General features: G+C 44.0%; 2 protein-coding genes and 1 long non-coding RNA gene across 7 annotated transcripts in view; 1 reads left to right on the forward strand and 2 right to left on the reverse strand.

Moving 5' to 3' along the window:
- Positions 1-1,929: 1,929 nt before the first annotated feature.
- Positions 1,930-8,391, reverse strand: otx1 (orthodenticle homeobox 1). The gene is made up of 4 exons (XM_026191049.2): positions 8,065-8,391; positions 5,628-5,817; positions 5,072-5,223; positions 1,930-3,750 (listed from the first exon to the last, which is right to left on the reverse strand). Exons 2-4 carry the CDS (start codon positions 5,722-5,724, stop codon positions 3,001-3,003), a joined length of 999 nt encoding a protein of 332 aa, XP_026046834.1. The 5' UTR covers positions 5,725-5,817; positions 8,065-8,391; the 3' UTR covers positions 1,930-3,000.
- Positions 8,392-9,937: 1,546 nt separating this feature from the next.
- Positions 9,938-14,063, forward strand: LOC145419722 (uncharacterized). Its single transcript, XR_013901055.1, has 2 exons — positions 9,938-10,718; positions 13,486-14,063. It is a non-coding gene; the product is annotated as an uncharacterized LOC145419722 (long non-coding RNA).
- Positions 12,004-15,985, reverse strand: part of ehbp1 (EH domain binding protein 1) — a 162,862-nt gene continuing 158,880 nt past the window's right edge. For all 5 annotated transcript variants that reach the window (XM_080288053.1, XM_080288055.1, XM_080288054.1 and 2 more), the window contains 2 exons: positions 13,466-13,580; positions 12,004-13,146 (listed from right to left, as the gene is read on the reverse strand). In XM_080288053.1, the coding sequence (XP_080144179.1) occupies positions 13,056-13,146; positions 13,466-13,580 (206 nt within the window). In that variant the 3' untranslated portion in view covers positions 12,004-13,055. The remainder of the gene's footprint in view (positions 13,147-13,465; positions 13,581-15,985) is intronic.

Genomic DNA, 15,985 nt, shown 5'->3' on the forward strand with positions numbered 1-15,985 from the left:
GCGCTTTATTGCTCTCTAACGCTGCGCAGAATCAGATTGCATTTGCGGGAGTAGTTTAGCCTTAAATCCCAGATTTTAATCCCTGCATTGTTCGCACTGAGTCTGATTACAGTCTGTTTTACACTCTGATTTCCTGCTCGACTGTTTAATTGGAACCGCGGCTTCGCTCGCTCAGAGGAAACTAGATGAAAAGCGCGTCTTTTCACTCCAGCTCGTGTTTGAAGGTGAGCAGCTGCCTCACGAGAGACCTGTGGCTCCCTCAAACTCCTTAAACCATCGCGCAAGAGCGGCAGCAAATATTTGTTTGATGCAAATCCGAACAAATCCGCCGCTCGCTGCGCTGTTTGCGCGTCTTGGCGCAAACACGTTTAATGTCCTGGTCTGCAGATATTTATTCAGCTGCTGCGAGACTCATTTGCATAAAGGGAGAGATAGAGAAATGGAGGGAGAGGGACAGAGTGGGAGAGGGCCGGCTGCAGCTGAAACGGACTCCACACGAGCAGGAACCTGAAATATGTATCGATCAGACTGATAATCTGATCAGGGCAACAGGAAAAAGAAAAAAATCTCCTGAATTTTACCTTTTTATGCTTCAAATAGACTCAATTTTACGTCGTGACCTTTCCTCACAGGCGGAATAAAACTGCTTCTGTTTGTTTGCGTCGCTTTCAGAGGCCTTAAAGCGCCAGAACGACCCAGATTTTACCGGGGGGAAAAATTCAAAGTCAAAGCAGTTTCTTGTTGTTTTGTTTTTTTTTTTTTACATTATTTGTTGCTATAATTTCCATTTCTGGTTTGGATCTTTTAAATCAAACAAAACCAGAGACTTCTGCGTAAAAGTGCATACATTTGTAGGATTTAACTTCTCACTGAGACGTATTTAAAAAGCAGAACTCAGTTGGCAAAACTGTGGCTTTCATTTTAAAAATATTTGAACCAATAAATGCAAAAAAAAGGAAAATAAATTCCAGCGTTACTGTTCTCACCTTTTATAAGTTATCCTCCTTTTAAAAATATATAACTTTGTGTTTCAGACGTTTTGTTGATTTTTCACAGACAGAAGTATAGAAATAATCAGCGAGAGAGACACAGAGAGAGAGAGCCCTGTAATAATAAACAGAATTCAATTTGTCTTCATTAGCGGGCAGAAAAGAAAGTGCGCACAACCTGCTCATTTTCTTTGCGCAAGGATGAGGGTTTAATTGGGGCAAATAATTAGCCTGAACCTCCCGCTCTCTGTGCGGCCTTCATTGCTCTAAACGCGTCCAAAACAACCTTGCCAGTGCACTGACGCGATTTTTTAAAACGACCCCCCTCCTTCCTTTTGATATTGCCCCGGAGCAGAAACGCATTAAACACACACACACTTACATGTGACCCCCTAACCTGGCCCCACCTACGTAATTACCGCATCAGAGGCGGTGAAATTCCTGCAGGATATTTTGGAGAAACCAACTCGGGGCGCAGGAGTAATTATCACGCCATTACAGCGCTGCGTTCAATTACGCCTCGATCAGCTGTCTCCCGGCTTACTGTTTGGACTGTTTGGTGAAGGAGGTTAACTTTTAAAAAAAAAAAAAAAAAGATTATTATTTTATTTTAAAAGACACTTTGCTTCCCTAAAGCAAGGAGAGATGTCAGCATTTCAATTTAAAGGCAGACACTGAGAGGATTAAACGGCTGCTCTCTAAAATGGAAATGCAAGCCTACACGGCGTTCACGGCTTGTTTTAATTATGGCCTAATTTGCATTTACCCCCGTTATAATTAGGGGATGGGGGTGGGGGGGACAAAAATCAACAAGCTTTTAAATAAAAGTGTGACTAGTTCAAATAAGAGAAAACAGCAGTGTCGAGTTTGTAATTTGATGGTGTACAAAAAGAAACTCGACTCCCTGTTGGGAATCAAAGTGAGACAAGGAAAAATAAAATATGACTTAACGGATCTTTATTGGATGAACATGTATGTAAGGGTGGTCGCCTTTAAAGATACATTCAACATCTCACTGTCATTTTTGGAGCTATAAATCCACATTTTCCTCTCCTCCCCCAGAAGAGTTAAAATAATAATAATAATAAAAAGCTTTGACTCCAATAACAAGCCAAGTGCTGCGGTTCAAACATGTCCCAGAGAGGTGGTCTGCTTTGAAAACGTGGAAGCTAGAATAATAATTATAATAATAATATCTGGAAAAAAGAAAATGTCCCAGAATAGTTTCTGCATCTATAGTTTAGATTTAGAGTTTTCCCCAAGACATTTCAAATTTTGCTGAGTAAAACAAGGTGGATATAAAAGCTGAACTTTATGGCCAATTTGTTCTCTTTGGAATATTTGGGAAGATTTACATACAGTTTCTCTTTTCTTCTTTCTTTCTTTCAAAGTGGTAATAAACAATTTTAAATTCAGAAAAGAAAAAAACAACAACTAAACATGGTCACTGTAACTGACCCAAATACATATTTACATATTTCAGCTCCTGTGTGCAGCTGACTAAAAATCTCTGTCATCCTAAAATAACAAATTCCAGAAAATAATAAAAACTATACAGGACTCGATGGAGGTAAAGAGGGCACGGCAGGCAGTTCCCGTCTGTGCACCAGAGGGGAAAATATTCCTCCCATCCAGAGAGCTGGTGGTCAAAGGAGTTTGGTTGAAATGACTCTTGGAAAACCAGTTTTGTTAAGCTTATCCCAAGGAGGGGTGTCTTTTAAAAAAACAAAAAAAAAAACAACCCTTTTTCTTCGTCTTCAGGAAATCTGCTCCTGATGCTTTCTCTTTACAGGTCTGTCTTTTTCTTTCTTTCTTTCTTCTTTTAAACTTTGAAACAGGACGAGCGGGAGAAGGAAGTCCGATTTTTGAGCATTCCTGCTGCTATCTTGTTGTCTTATGGTTCATAAACTCTTTTGTCTTTTTAAAAAACAAGCAGTAAGCTAATCTGGAAAATAAAAGAGAGCAGACAAGCAGGGCGGGCAGTGGCGGGTGGGTGGGGAAGAAAGCCTGATCACAAGACTTGGAACCTCCAGGACGCCTGGTCTTTGTAGTCCAAGCAGTCTGTGGTGTTAAAGTTGAGCTTCCATGAAGAGGCGGCAGTCTGCTCTTTGTAATCCAGGCAGTCGGAGGAGTTGAAGGCCAGGCCGGAGCTGCCGTACGCCTGGTGGTGGTGGTGATGGTGGTGGTGGCCTGACGACTGGGAGATGTGGTGGTGCGGGTGGCCCGACATAGATGAGGCCGTCATGGGGCTGAGCTGGTGCGGGTGGTGATGGGAGTGCATGGGGGCTAGGTAGGAGCCGCAGTCCACGCCGCTAAAATAGGAGCTGGAAGGGGTGGGGTAGCCCTGGCCATAGCCCGGCGTCTGGTTGTAGGACATGGGGTAGGAGGTGGCGGCTGCAGCAGAGCCTGACATGGAACGCTGCATACAGGAGGCATTAGATGGGGGCCCGGGCTCAGGGAGTGGGGCCACGGCAGGAGCCGGAGCGTTTCCAGGGGAGATAGCAGGGCTCCATATAGAGGAGACGGTGCTGATGGAGGTAGAGGTGCTGCTGAGTGCCGCTGGGCCCGTGTGATTGGTGGACGAGGACGAAGAGGAGGAAGAGCCCGTGCTGGAGACAGCAGGAGGTGTAAACTGGCCGCTGCTCTCAGATCCGGTACTCTCCCGGGCCGGAGAGGACTTCTTCTTGGGCGGCCGGGCTTTGGCACTGCTGCCGCTTTGCTGCTGCTGGCGACACTTGGCCCTCCGGTTCTTGAACCACACCTACAACCACAAACACCAGCCAGGAGTTAGCAACCCTACACGACACCGGCCTCAGCATTTCAGGAAAAAAAGAACCTCCTGGGCCATGGTGGGAGTACATTATGGAGGAAAATTGGGGGTTATTAGCCATCAAGGTTCATTTCCACCCCGGCCCCTTGGCTTGGACCAGCCAGGGGTCTAATTTCATACCTGGTAGACGGGTCTAAGATAACAGGCTATTGAGTTTCACCACACAGTAGAGTAACTCTAGAGCACAGAGAGGGTATGATTGTGTAGAGCATTTTGCTTTACACACATTCTGAAAATAACTCGAATTGTGCCTTGGATTTCCCCTAATGCCTTTCAAGGAGCAGTGTTTGTTCAATACTGGAGTACACCAGTGAGATGTTTGGAGTATATGCAGGTTTGAGTCTTGGTTTCTTCATATTTCAGATCGAATTACACGACCTATACTTGAAGAGCATCAAAAATGAAAAAAATAAATACAATTTTTAAAAATAATTGAGTGATTCTGCTGTGAAATAATCTTTAGTAAATTCAGTTTGTTTGCATCAGCCTACCCGGGTCTATGATATCATCATTATTATTATTATTGAAATTAAATGAAGTACTATGAGGTTTGTGTGACAAAACAAAATGCCACACAAACCAGTGTATTGAGCCAAATACAAAAAAAAAAAAAAAAGAAATAGAAAGGCAGCTACTAAATTTTACTTTACTGAGGAACTAATAAACAAACCAAGGTGTGTAATTTTAATTACACTCATTATCTAACCAGTATCTAGCCATCTGCATGATTTTTGTTGTCCTTTTCTTCTTAAAAATCAGTGCATTACTGGGGTACATACAAGGCCTAAAGTTACCCAGGAATCATTCTTAATTTCCCCATAATTGACTTAAATATTTGTGACTCTTAAAAAAAAAAGATTAATGATTTAGTAGCATGAAAACGGGGACATAAATGTACCATAATCTAAGATATTTGCCTGTACAGTTTGTAGCTTGCTAGCTGGAGCGTTAACCGATAATTAACCTTTAATTCAGACACAAATGACGTCATTAACAGTCCCTCGGGAGATAAGGGAAAATGTATTTAAATTAGAGGTTTTTGAAAATAAAGAAAATAAACTCTTTAAATAAATTACTTTGAAGTTCATAAGAGTAAGCTGACATCTTCGTTTGACTATTTTAACTAAACTTGCAGGTCTTCATTGTCCTACTTTTTAAAAATACGGTCAACCACACTAAAGACATTAACTTAATGTCAGCGGAAGCAGAGGTTAAAATGTGTCTTTTTTTAACTTTTTATTTATTTTTGTACCTGGACTCTTGATTCAGGCAGGTTGATTTTCAGTGCGACCTCCTCCCGCATGAATATGTCCGGGTACCGGGTTTTGGCGAACAGAGCTTCCAGGACGTCGAGCTGGGAGCGGGTGAAGGTGGTTCGCTCCCGCCGCTGCTTCCTGGGAGTAGCTGCGGGGAAGAAAGGCGACACAGAGGGGAGAGAAAGACCGGAGAACCGCGTCAGAAACACGGAGGAAACCTGTAAATAATGTCGGGTGAGTGGTAGCGACATGCAAGCCTGTCCTGCTCTGCTGTTGGCTGAGGGTTAGAAAAGAAATTGTGTCTTTTTATTTACTGTTTTACGTTTACATTTTTGTTGTGTGTACATTTTAAAATTTGTTTTTACCATTTTAACAGTGAAACACGCAATGTTATTATTATTATTATAAACGTTTCTTGTTGTTTAACTCTAACCCCTTGATTTGGAGCTCATGTTTACTGCGCATGCTTCTGTCCAGGTGCTCAGTGTGTGTGTGTGTGTGTGTGGCTGAGAGAGAGAGAGTGAGAGTTGGGGGGGGGGGGGGGGGTCCTACCTGGGTAACCCACTGAGGGGTGCAGCAGGTCCATGGCAGCGCCACTGAGCCCCAGGCCGTTGACGCCATAGGGGGGCTGTTTGAGGTAGGACATCATGCTACAGGCGGTCACTGCTCCACCCAGCTCAGGCCAGCGGTTCAGTTTCCCCCGATGCTGCAGCTTGGCGGGTCAGGGGGCCGATTCCAGCTACTGCACGGAGAGGAGACACCGCAAACAAGTGAGAAGTTTGTGCGCCACCAAAAAACAAGATGAATCCCGACATGTATGCATTTCACACTGATGACCACTGCTGTCATATTTTATTATTATCATGATCATTATCACCTCTAGCTCTTCACAAATCTCTTCCACTCACTCCCCCTCCTCCCAAACCACGGTTAACTGAAAAACGCATTTATTTTCAAATAAATGAAGAAACCAGGAAATCATAGTGTAGGAATTTAATTCAAGCTCGACATAGACCTTTTAATTGGTGCAGAATACTATGAACTTAAAAAAAAAAAAAAAAACCGTGTTCAGGATTATTTGATTATTTTTTAGGATTAAGAGGGCCAAACGGCCCGAGACTCGAGCGCAGAGAGACAAATGCAAAGCTTTTATTTTGCAAAGCAGAATTTATCCACACTTTAAACCTGAAAGCTCCCCACAGACTTTACGAAAGTCATAAAAGAAGAAACTAGATTTGCATTTTGTCTCGTGTGTGTGTCCAACTATAACAACGTTTATTTACAGCAGACCTGCAAATTATTCCAGCCCTCCAAAAAAAAATAATCACGCACGCGCACTCTTACTGCGACATAAACTACAAAAACACGCGGGTAAACATTTCCGTAGTATTAATAATTCAAATCAAAATAATCATCTGCCTTCTGTTTTTTGCGCTCACATATTTGTATTTGTTTTTTCAAACCTGCAGTTTTAAAAAAATTTCCTAATTACCGGTGTATTTTTCATATAAATCTGGTTATTTCACACAACAAAAGCAAACTTAATAAAACTTATGAATAAAATGTGTGTGTGAGGTGTGTGTAGGCCTGCACTTTCTCCCTCTCTCTCTCACACACACACACACACGCAGAGTTACAGAACGCTAGATTATCTGTGTAGTTTGACAATCAATTTAAAAATACATATATAACAAAAAATCTCTGTTCTGGCTCTTTCTGTTTCTTTCGGATCGTCAGACTTCGTGTGCGTTTTTGACCACAGCAGGACTCCTGTGGCTCTTCAGTCCTCGGCTGAGAATTTCAGTTAAAAGTCCACCAACGTGAAACGCATTTTTCTCCAGCAACCAGCTTCTGTTATTATATTTAAACCAGGCTGAAGATGTGAGGAGTCAATTTTTGTGCTTTGTTTTAAAGGTGCACAAAGTGAGGACCAAATTCAGCTGGAAAAAAGTTCAAATTTGTTTAATTTTGGATTTTTACTGGATTAAATAGATAGATTTAGCATTGTATTTTTAGTAAAGCAACACTTCGGTCTTCTTTACTTTTCGGCTCTTAAAAAAAGAAAAACAAAAGAGAGAGAGAGAGTGAGAGAGACAGAGAAAATTAATAAATAAAACCCTGCATGGTTTTATTTTTGTTTCTAGTAAAGTACTGCTGGTTAAGTAAAGACGCAAACCTGAAGGAAAATAAGCAAAATTATATACATATTCAGCAGCTCCTAAAACATTTACACACACAAACACACACACACACAAAGAGTCCGGGTGGAGAAACTAGTTTGCGTGCAGACTGATCTGAAGCTTAAAAACACGCAACCCGGGAGTGTGAATTAAATTAGTGGGGTTATTTTAACAATGACCAAACCAAACCTCTGCGTGCCAAACGCGTATTCCAGCAGCTCTTTAAAAAAACGCGCTTCCAGCTCAGCCAGGCCAGAGTGAAAAGGCGAGATCTCCGTGCAAATGAACTCAATTAGAATTTAGATTAGACCTCCGGGGAGAGAGAGCGTTTCAGAAGGGTCCTTATCAGCAAAATAAATTAACAAAAACCAAAAAACACGCCTCTCCAATTATCTGCTGAGCGCTTCAGAGTCTTTAATAGACAATTGCTCTTAATAAAAATAAATAAAAACTTACAGGAATGAGAATATTAAAAAAAAAACAAAAAAAAAACAAATAAAGGAGGAGGAAGTTGGCTCGATTTATCGGCTTCAAGATGAAGTCCTTGACAGTGCTGAGTAATTGATATCTGCGCAAAAATTCAATATAAAAGTGCAGCGGTACAAACTGAAATCAGGTGCGTGGTACGGGTTATTCATGAAAAATGTTTCAGGTTTTTTTTTTTTTAAATATACATTTTAATATGTTTTTGTACTTTAGCTATAGGGTTATTTCGTGAATGAACCGCGGCTCAGAGTTCCTCGGAGCGAAAATGCACACAAACCAGAAGATTTTGCGTAAAATCAGCGAAAGAAAACAGGAAACTTTACCTTGTTGTTCTCCTTCCCTTGTCCCGAACGCTCGAACCGCAAGAGGCGAGTAAAAATTATCCAGCTGCAGGAAGTCTGCGGGGCACAAAACTCGCGCAGCGGCAGCAGACTTTCTCAGAAACAAATATCAGTGCGCAAACCGAGCAGCATCACCAGCATTGCCGCGTCCTCGGTGCGGTTCCGGCCGTTTTTACAGCCAAATAAATCAAACTCATTTGCTTTCAGGGGGTTTGTCGTTGTCTGTCAGAGTGTTAAGGTGATTTCTAATGGAGATGGATGGAGATTGATCACCTTCTCTCCGCCCCGCGCCTCTATGAGCGGAGGATCACCTGCGGATCCGCCTCCTGCAGCCAATCAGCGAGGGCTAGCGAGCTGACGGACGGCGCAGGCCACCTATGGGCGAGCAGAGGCAGCCGGGGGGAGCCCACTCCCACTCATCTCCCCCCACCACCCGTCCTCCTCCTCCTCTTCTCAGTCCCGGACCACAGGAACCACAGAGCGGTTTTAAAAAGATGGAAATGTTTCGTAGGCCTGCAGGGGAAGGTGCTTCAGAGGCTGCAGGCCTGCGCTCTGCTGTGCGTATAAGAAGAATTTAGAAGGTACTCGCACCTCACAGGAACCAGTTTTTTATTGTTTGCATGCCGGGTATAGAGCATCTTTGCTGGGATTGTCAGCAAACTTTAGTGCTGACTTTTCTCCACCTAAAATACATATTCTGGGTTTTTGAAAAGACCCCCCCCCCCCACCAAACAAAAAACAGACGAACAAACGCTTCAATGGCAAAGGTTACAAATCAAGATTTAGTAGCAATAGAAACCCGAGGAAACCCCCGCTGTAGTTTGGCAGTTATTTCCTAAAAAACAATACACACATTTACGAGAAAAGGCCTCGAAGCTTCAGCCACATTTCTATCTACGGTCACCGTTTGCCATTTTTTAAAAACACAAACAAGTGGACACCGAAACAAAAAACAGAGGATAGAAGTTAAAATTATCCATTTTGATTTTTATTGTGATGCCCCCTCCCATCTTTTATTTTTTCTCCCCCGCACGCACGCACACACACACACACACACACACACACACCAGTCTCATGAATATGAATGAGGTTTAATCCCCATTTAGAATTACATTTGAGGATGGTTGACGTAAAGTTTAATAGGGATAGACCTCCAACTCACTGCGGAGGAAAAAGAAGAATCCACAGAAGAAGAATCAGCAGCAGAAAGCTGCGGTCACTGAATCAAATCCTGTGTTGATGTTTTTAAACACGTTTTTAACCCTCCGCACTTAAAGAAAAACACTGCGTATGCTTTATGATTTGGCCTGAGTGGTACCGGGTGTCGGAGGGGGAGGGGGGGATGCTGCTTCTTATTCTCTGCAAAAACACAAACTTTTGTAAATGAGGCCCGAGCTGAAAGCGAGCTAATGCTCAAAAAGAGAGGGAGAGGGTGAGAGAGAGCAGGGATGGAACTTACAATTTTATGTGTGTGTGTGAGTGAGGAAGAGGGGGAGTATCAAAGTGGAGGCCGATGGGACTTAAAGTCATCGATGAGAGCACTTTGACAGAGAAACTTGAGCATCAAAAGTCTGCAGAGCACAATAATAATAATTACAAAAAAAATAAAAAATAAAAAATATGTAGGTTGTGTGCGTAGGCCTGCAGTGATGCTTGTTACAGACGCACCTGAACGCACCTTCCTGTGCAGGTCCGTGTTTTTACGCAGAGGCCAAAATCAAAGAGAAATCAGGCCCGTTTGATTGAAGGGAGGCTGTGTGCGCAGAGAGGAGGCGGCCTAAAGTGGAGGTATTTGATTTGGGTTTCACGCACCTTTTATCCATTTTTTATTTCCACCACATCTGAAGTCCGAGCTGTCAGAGGGCCGGCGAAGGCTCTGACCGAAATACCACCACCCCTCCTTTCCTCTGCACATGCACACACAGGCTCCGTTAAATTATGCAAAAAGGCCATTCAACAAATATGGCCCTCACAACACAAAAGAGACGGTTTATTCTGACATTTCCCCTGCATTGCTTTTTTCCTCTGCCCCTTCCATCCTCTCTCGATGTGAGTAAGACCCCGAGATAAACCCCTGAACAAGTATCAAGTTATCAAGTTGCACCAACCTTTTGTAATAAGAGTATTTTGTCTAATCCCAAATTGCAGTTGAATTTTCTTAATGCTGAGCTGGTAAAGCCTGGGATTAGGCGGTGAGGAGAGGAGGGGGAAAAGTTTTGTCCCTTCAGCCGGCAGGATTGGAAGCGGGGATCTGTGGGGATGTTGTCGGTGCTTATTAAAACGATGATGCATAAAACGGACTGTTGTAGGAGCCCCGGCGCTGCACGCAGAGACCGCGGCTCCCTCAGGTGCAGCTTTTTTGGACGGCGGCGCGGGCGAGGGAAGTGAAAAACGCAGAGGCCGAGCGGCGCTCAGCACCTGTGAGGTGAGGCCAGGAGACTTCAAAGCTCAGGAGATAATCCATTCAGCTGAAGGATCCTCAGCTGCACAGCAGCGCCGAGCCACCGCCGCTTTTTTTACGCAGTGCCTCGCTCTTATTCAGCGAAAAAAGGAAAACTACTCCAAATAAATTTTCACTCCTTCTGCTTCTGCTGGAGCGTTAAAGAAAGCCGGGCGATGCTGCGGAGGTAGGACAGGTCTGTTTCAACTGTTTTATTCTTTAAAAAATGCAAAAACGCCAAATTAAAAACATGTAGTGATTCATTTAAAATGGTTTAAAATAGTTTTCAGTGAAGTTGAAGTAATTTAGAGGAAGTTAAAACTTTTAAGAGTTCAGTTTTACGCATGAATGATTGTGTAAGGACACAGCCTTTAAAATGTTGCATGTAAAATAATTTATAAGTTAAGTGTAAACGACAGGTTGTGTGCATCATTTTAAAGATTTTTCTCACACACACACTCACATACACTCAGCACCGTTCAGGCTCTGCTCTTTTTCCTCCAGATCACAGGCGCCCGCGATAAACGCGCTGCAATACAAAGTCAAACAAAGCGCCTCGGGGGACGCAGAGTGCGTAATGTGCGCGTACAGTCGGTCCCAAGCAGAGAAGAAACGAATCAGCAAATTAATTTGAAAGTATTAGAAAGGCCGGGGAGGACGTCTGCTGTCACAACCGATTTTCCTGCTTTAATCGGGGATGGGAGGCTGCCTGCAGGGACGGAGAGGAGGGTTAAACCGCAGACACTTTGTTCATCCGGAGCTTTTATTGCAGGAACATTTTCCACAGCTCATTTCAGTAAAATGTTGCAAATTAAAATGGACACTTTAAGAATTTAAGGGTGTGATTTTTTTTCTACATCTTTGAAAATTAATACCAATTGTTGTGCCCGCCCTCCTCCCCTCATCCGTGGCTGCGGGTGACCGAGCCTCTCCAGCTCTGCAGCCCGTCCTCAGCGCGCACAGGAGCGGCCCAGAGAGAGGTGTGAGAGAGGGGGGAAAACATCTGCTCGGAACAAAGTGATCTCTCTAATCTTCCTCGGAGGAACCTGCTCGACACCGACCTCAAAGAAGAAAAGAAAAAACCCGCCAATTTTAATTTATAAACACGCACACAGGTCGCAGGGGAATTGAACAGAGCGCCGAATAATAAACGCAACGCTCGCCGGTGGAGGCGGTGATAGGGGCCACTTATGTGCGGGGGCTGCAGCCAAAGGCGTGCATTTCAATAACTTTTTAAATTATGTAAACAGAAAGAGGAGGAAAAACAGAGTTCAGATCGAGGATTGGAGATATTTCTTTAAACTGAGAGTAAAAAATAAACACAAATATTTGGAACAGAGTTTTGAAAGTGCGTGCGCGTTTTGAAAAATAGAAAATGAGTAAAAAAAAAACCACACTAAATATAACAATAAAGATTTGAAAATCCACAGCGGCTGGTTTTTTTTTTTTTTTTTTTTAATAAGAGGCCACACAGCGTCTTGTGGAGTATGAAATCATAAAGACTTTATTACTGAAGACTTGGGTTATGACACTGGAATAAATAATCAGATAAATGTTCACACGTAAAAAGAACAGCTGCACAAGATGTGGAGCTCTAAGAGATGGAAGCATATTTCTCTTCTTCTGAATACAATAAATAGAAACCAAAAGTCGTTGAGCAAAATGAAACGTGATGGTAGATTCACTTAACAAGCAGCTTATTGGACAAATGACAATAAATAATATATATATATATATCTGTTGTTTTCTGACTGCATGACTCCTGATGGAGGAAAAAAAAAGATTTTGGAAGCTGTTGGTCAGAGCAGTGATGAAAATATACAACAAGTGTTTGTTTGTTTTTTTCCTTTCTTTGTTTTGGTAAACTGCTTTCAAGCCAAGACGATAAAAAAGCAATAGGAAAGTCAAGATTTGTGAACAGTAATGCTTCCCAAGTTAAGATATTTTACAAGTAAAAAGTGAGATAATTAAAAGATACGGTCAAGTAATGAAGTAGCTTGAAAAGAGCGATGTTATCTCTTTGTTTTTCTTTAAAAAGTCTGACTGAAAAGTCAACCCACCTCATCATCTTCTGAATATGATGGGGGGAAAGAAAAAGAAAAGAAAACAAATAAGAGTAAAATTTCCCCCATTGTTGTGCTGTACCTCAAATCCACCACAGACTGTGCCTGGTCTCCACATTCAGACGGAGCGAGCTGCACACAGGCTGTGCGCTGCCCTCGTCTCACACGTATTCATGTTTGTTACACAGGTACCGTTCTCGAGAAAGTAAAGCAGAGTTCAAATTAAAAAAAAAAAAAATAATAAAAATAAAGGGGGACAGTCCGAGTCCGTAAAAAGTTGGTGCAAAGGTGTCGCAGGGCCTCTTCGCTCAGCCGAGTCTCTGCGGTTAATCTGACCCGAATATAAACCTCAAAGGGATTCCAATAACTGACAGAAATGTCTCGACTCCTCTATCAAATAAAATGATCGATAATAATCATGTGATACATTTCTTTTATCGGCTACATTTGTTGGTTGTGTTTGCTGACAATCACTGAACGACGCACTTCTCCTCTTTCTTGGCCATCTTGCCTTTGTTCTGCTCCAGCGTCCTCTCCAGGTGCTCGTCCTCCTCCTCGGCCCTGCGGACGGCAAAAGGTCAAAAGGTCAGATGTCTCGGGGTGGGGTTGGGGTAAGGGGCAGACAGGTAAAACAGCTGGTGCCACGGTGAACGCCGCTGCACCACCTGTGGAGTGGCCCGGTGCCAGGGGCCACGTTCTGACCTTTTACCTGCCTGCGGTGCCCTGGAAGGGATCCCACCCGTGCAGGTGCGCCGCAGGGCAGGCTCGCCGAGCTTTCTCTACGTCCACAGCTTCTTGGGGACGTCTGTGACACCACAGGAGCGCCTGCTGTGCAGCTCAGTGTTTTTATACTTGTGTTCAGTGTTTTTAAGTAACTTACTCTTTTTCCTGGGCGTCCAGGTCCCTGACCAGCGCGTCTCGCTTGTTGACCAGTATGACCAGCTCATCCAGCAGCAGCTGCTCCCGTCTCTTCTGGGCCTCGGTCTTCTGCCAGTCTGCAACACAACCAGAGACCTGCAGTCAGCGGTGGAGACACTGAGGATATTTCTTTTCTAAAAACCTCACAGGCTGCAGGATGCCTACATCTTCTTCTGGACTGAACCTGTAACTGAAGTGTTTTCAAAAAGATCTTTGGGTTTCCTGGATGTGGCTTCATTTATGTGAGGACTGCAGATGATCAGAAAGACGGAGAAACAGTTTCATCACCTCACTGACCTGCTGGACTGTGATGGAGCGGGATGTAAATGTGACGTGTAAACACGCTCCATCAGGTTGCGCGCACAGTGATGACGTCATGTTAATGTGCAACTTCTCGCAGGTATAAGATGGCTCTCGTTCTTTTATAACCTCTAACTTCTCAGGAACACACAAGCTCTATTAAAGCGGCAGCTCTGCTGAACGACGGCATTCACGATCGTTTGTATTTGTCACATTTTTAGTTCTATCCTGAAGTAAATTAAGTTTGAAAGTCTCCTAAATTGAGTTTTAATGGTCCAAAATCCTCCACAGAAACTTATGAATAAATAAATACCAACCCCTGAATGTCACCTCCTCAGCCAAACAAACAAACAAACACACACACGTAGGTGAACCCCTGACTCTCGTCTCTCAGTTCTCCAGGGTCTTTGCAGGAAGGGGCCCCACAGGGCCCCACAGGGTCCAGGTGGGACCCTGATCCAAATCCCCTCAGCCTCTCCCTGGAGGAGGGGGGCAGCCCACAGGAGAGCGCTCGCTCCCCCTGGGGCTCGAATATCCGCCTGGCGCCCTCGGCTCTGCATTCACCCAACACCAGGGCAGCGCTCCTCCCTCCCTCACCCCAAAAAACTCACCCTATACACTCACTGCAACCTTTTTGTGCAGTTTAAAACAACCACCACACTTAGCATGCACAGACAGGACAACATATGCTGTACATAAATTAAACCGAATGAGATTCAACTTCTCGTCGTGTCACACACACGGCTGCCGGTTGCAGTGTTTTATCCATTTCACTGCCTCAAAGCTGGAGAAAGGCAGGAAATCTCCTTCTGCTCCTCAGCTCAGTGTGAGAACGTGTCTCCCTCTAAAACCTCCCTCCATCGTTTCATAATAAAACTGAAAAAAAAATCAGCTTCGTCCCAGCGAGAATTCAAACAAACTGAACTTCTGTGGCGCGTAGGCAACTTCACCCCTCTATCAATATTTAACCGGCTATTGATTCGAGAATAAAAGGAATGTTGTAAAATGTCAGTCCCAAAATAAGTGTGGCTTTATTAAAAATAAATATCCCCCCTCCTCCTCCTCCTCATTGAGTCAAATTGCGGCAGTCAGGCTGTGTGCGTGTCACGCTGGGCCCAGTGGGTTTGTCCTGAAAGGTCTGCGCTCTCTTCATTGGCCCCGCTCGTCCCTTTGAAGTCGACCACAGAGCGAAATGAACACAGTCCCAATATTTGGCTCTCTAGCCCCCCCTCGTTATTTTTCTCTCTCTCAGGGAAGCAAATTTACTCTCTTCTGGTTTTTGTTCAGGAGTTAACAAATACTTCAAAATATGTCTGAATCTGCACCTCGAGGATTTGTTGCTCCTTTTATTTATTTATTTTTAAACATGTGGTTCTTTAGGAAGAATCAGAACAAAGTGTGGGGAATATTGGGTGAGTCATCAGCTTTAGATAACTGAGACAGGAATGTATGCCATAAATCTCCCACAATCCTCTCTCAGAAGAGGAGGGTTCACGACGAACGAGGTGGTTTTTATTTTTTATTTTTTAATCTCCTTCAAAGGATTTCTCAGCCAAAAAGCCAAAGACCTGCTGGACCCGGGGTGTGCATGGGAGGGGAAGGGGACCCATGAGTGAGCTCACTGCTGTCAATCACATGTCTCAGAGTCCCGCCCCCCTCATTAGGAAGGTAAACAATAAAAAGAGCCGATGAGCGACGTGACCAGGCAACACCAGAGCGGGGCAGGCTGGGTAACCAGAGACGCAGGAACAAACAAAACAGCCTGCAGCCACTCAGACCACCCTCCCCCCCCCATGTAAGCCACGCCCCCCTCCATAAGAGAGTGGGAGAGGGAGGTTAAAGACTTAGGAGTGTGTACAACTCACACGGTGGGTGCGTATTCAGATAACTCTCACCGTGCACGCCAGTGGTAACCATGTGAATCTGCACAAGGCACACAAGAATGCGCTGGTTCAAATCCCCATGAACACCCCCCTCTTCTCTCCCTGCTCGCTATCCCCGACGCTAAATTTATTCAAGAGAGCAAACCGGTCCAAAGCCTCGTTCTCTCAAAGCGGGACGAGGCCGCCCTTCATGCATCCGAGTCCGTCTGGCTGCCTCTTTTTCTGTTTTATACCAAAATACGGCGACATCACATCGGAGGGTTTCAATCGCAGCTTTTTTGGACACGGACACCAAAATA

The sequence above is a fragment of the Astatotilapia calliptera genome, chromosome 13, assembly GCF_964374335.1.
Source record: "Astatotilapia calliptera chromosome 13, fAstCal68.1, whole genome shotgun sequence".
Classification (NCBI taxonomy): Eukaryota; Metazoa; Chordata; class Actinopteri; order Cichliformes; family Cichlidae; genus Astatotilapia; species Astatotilapia calliptera.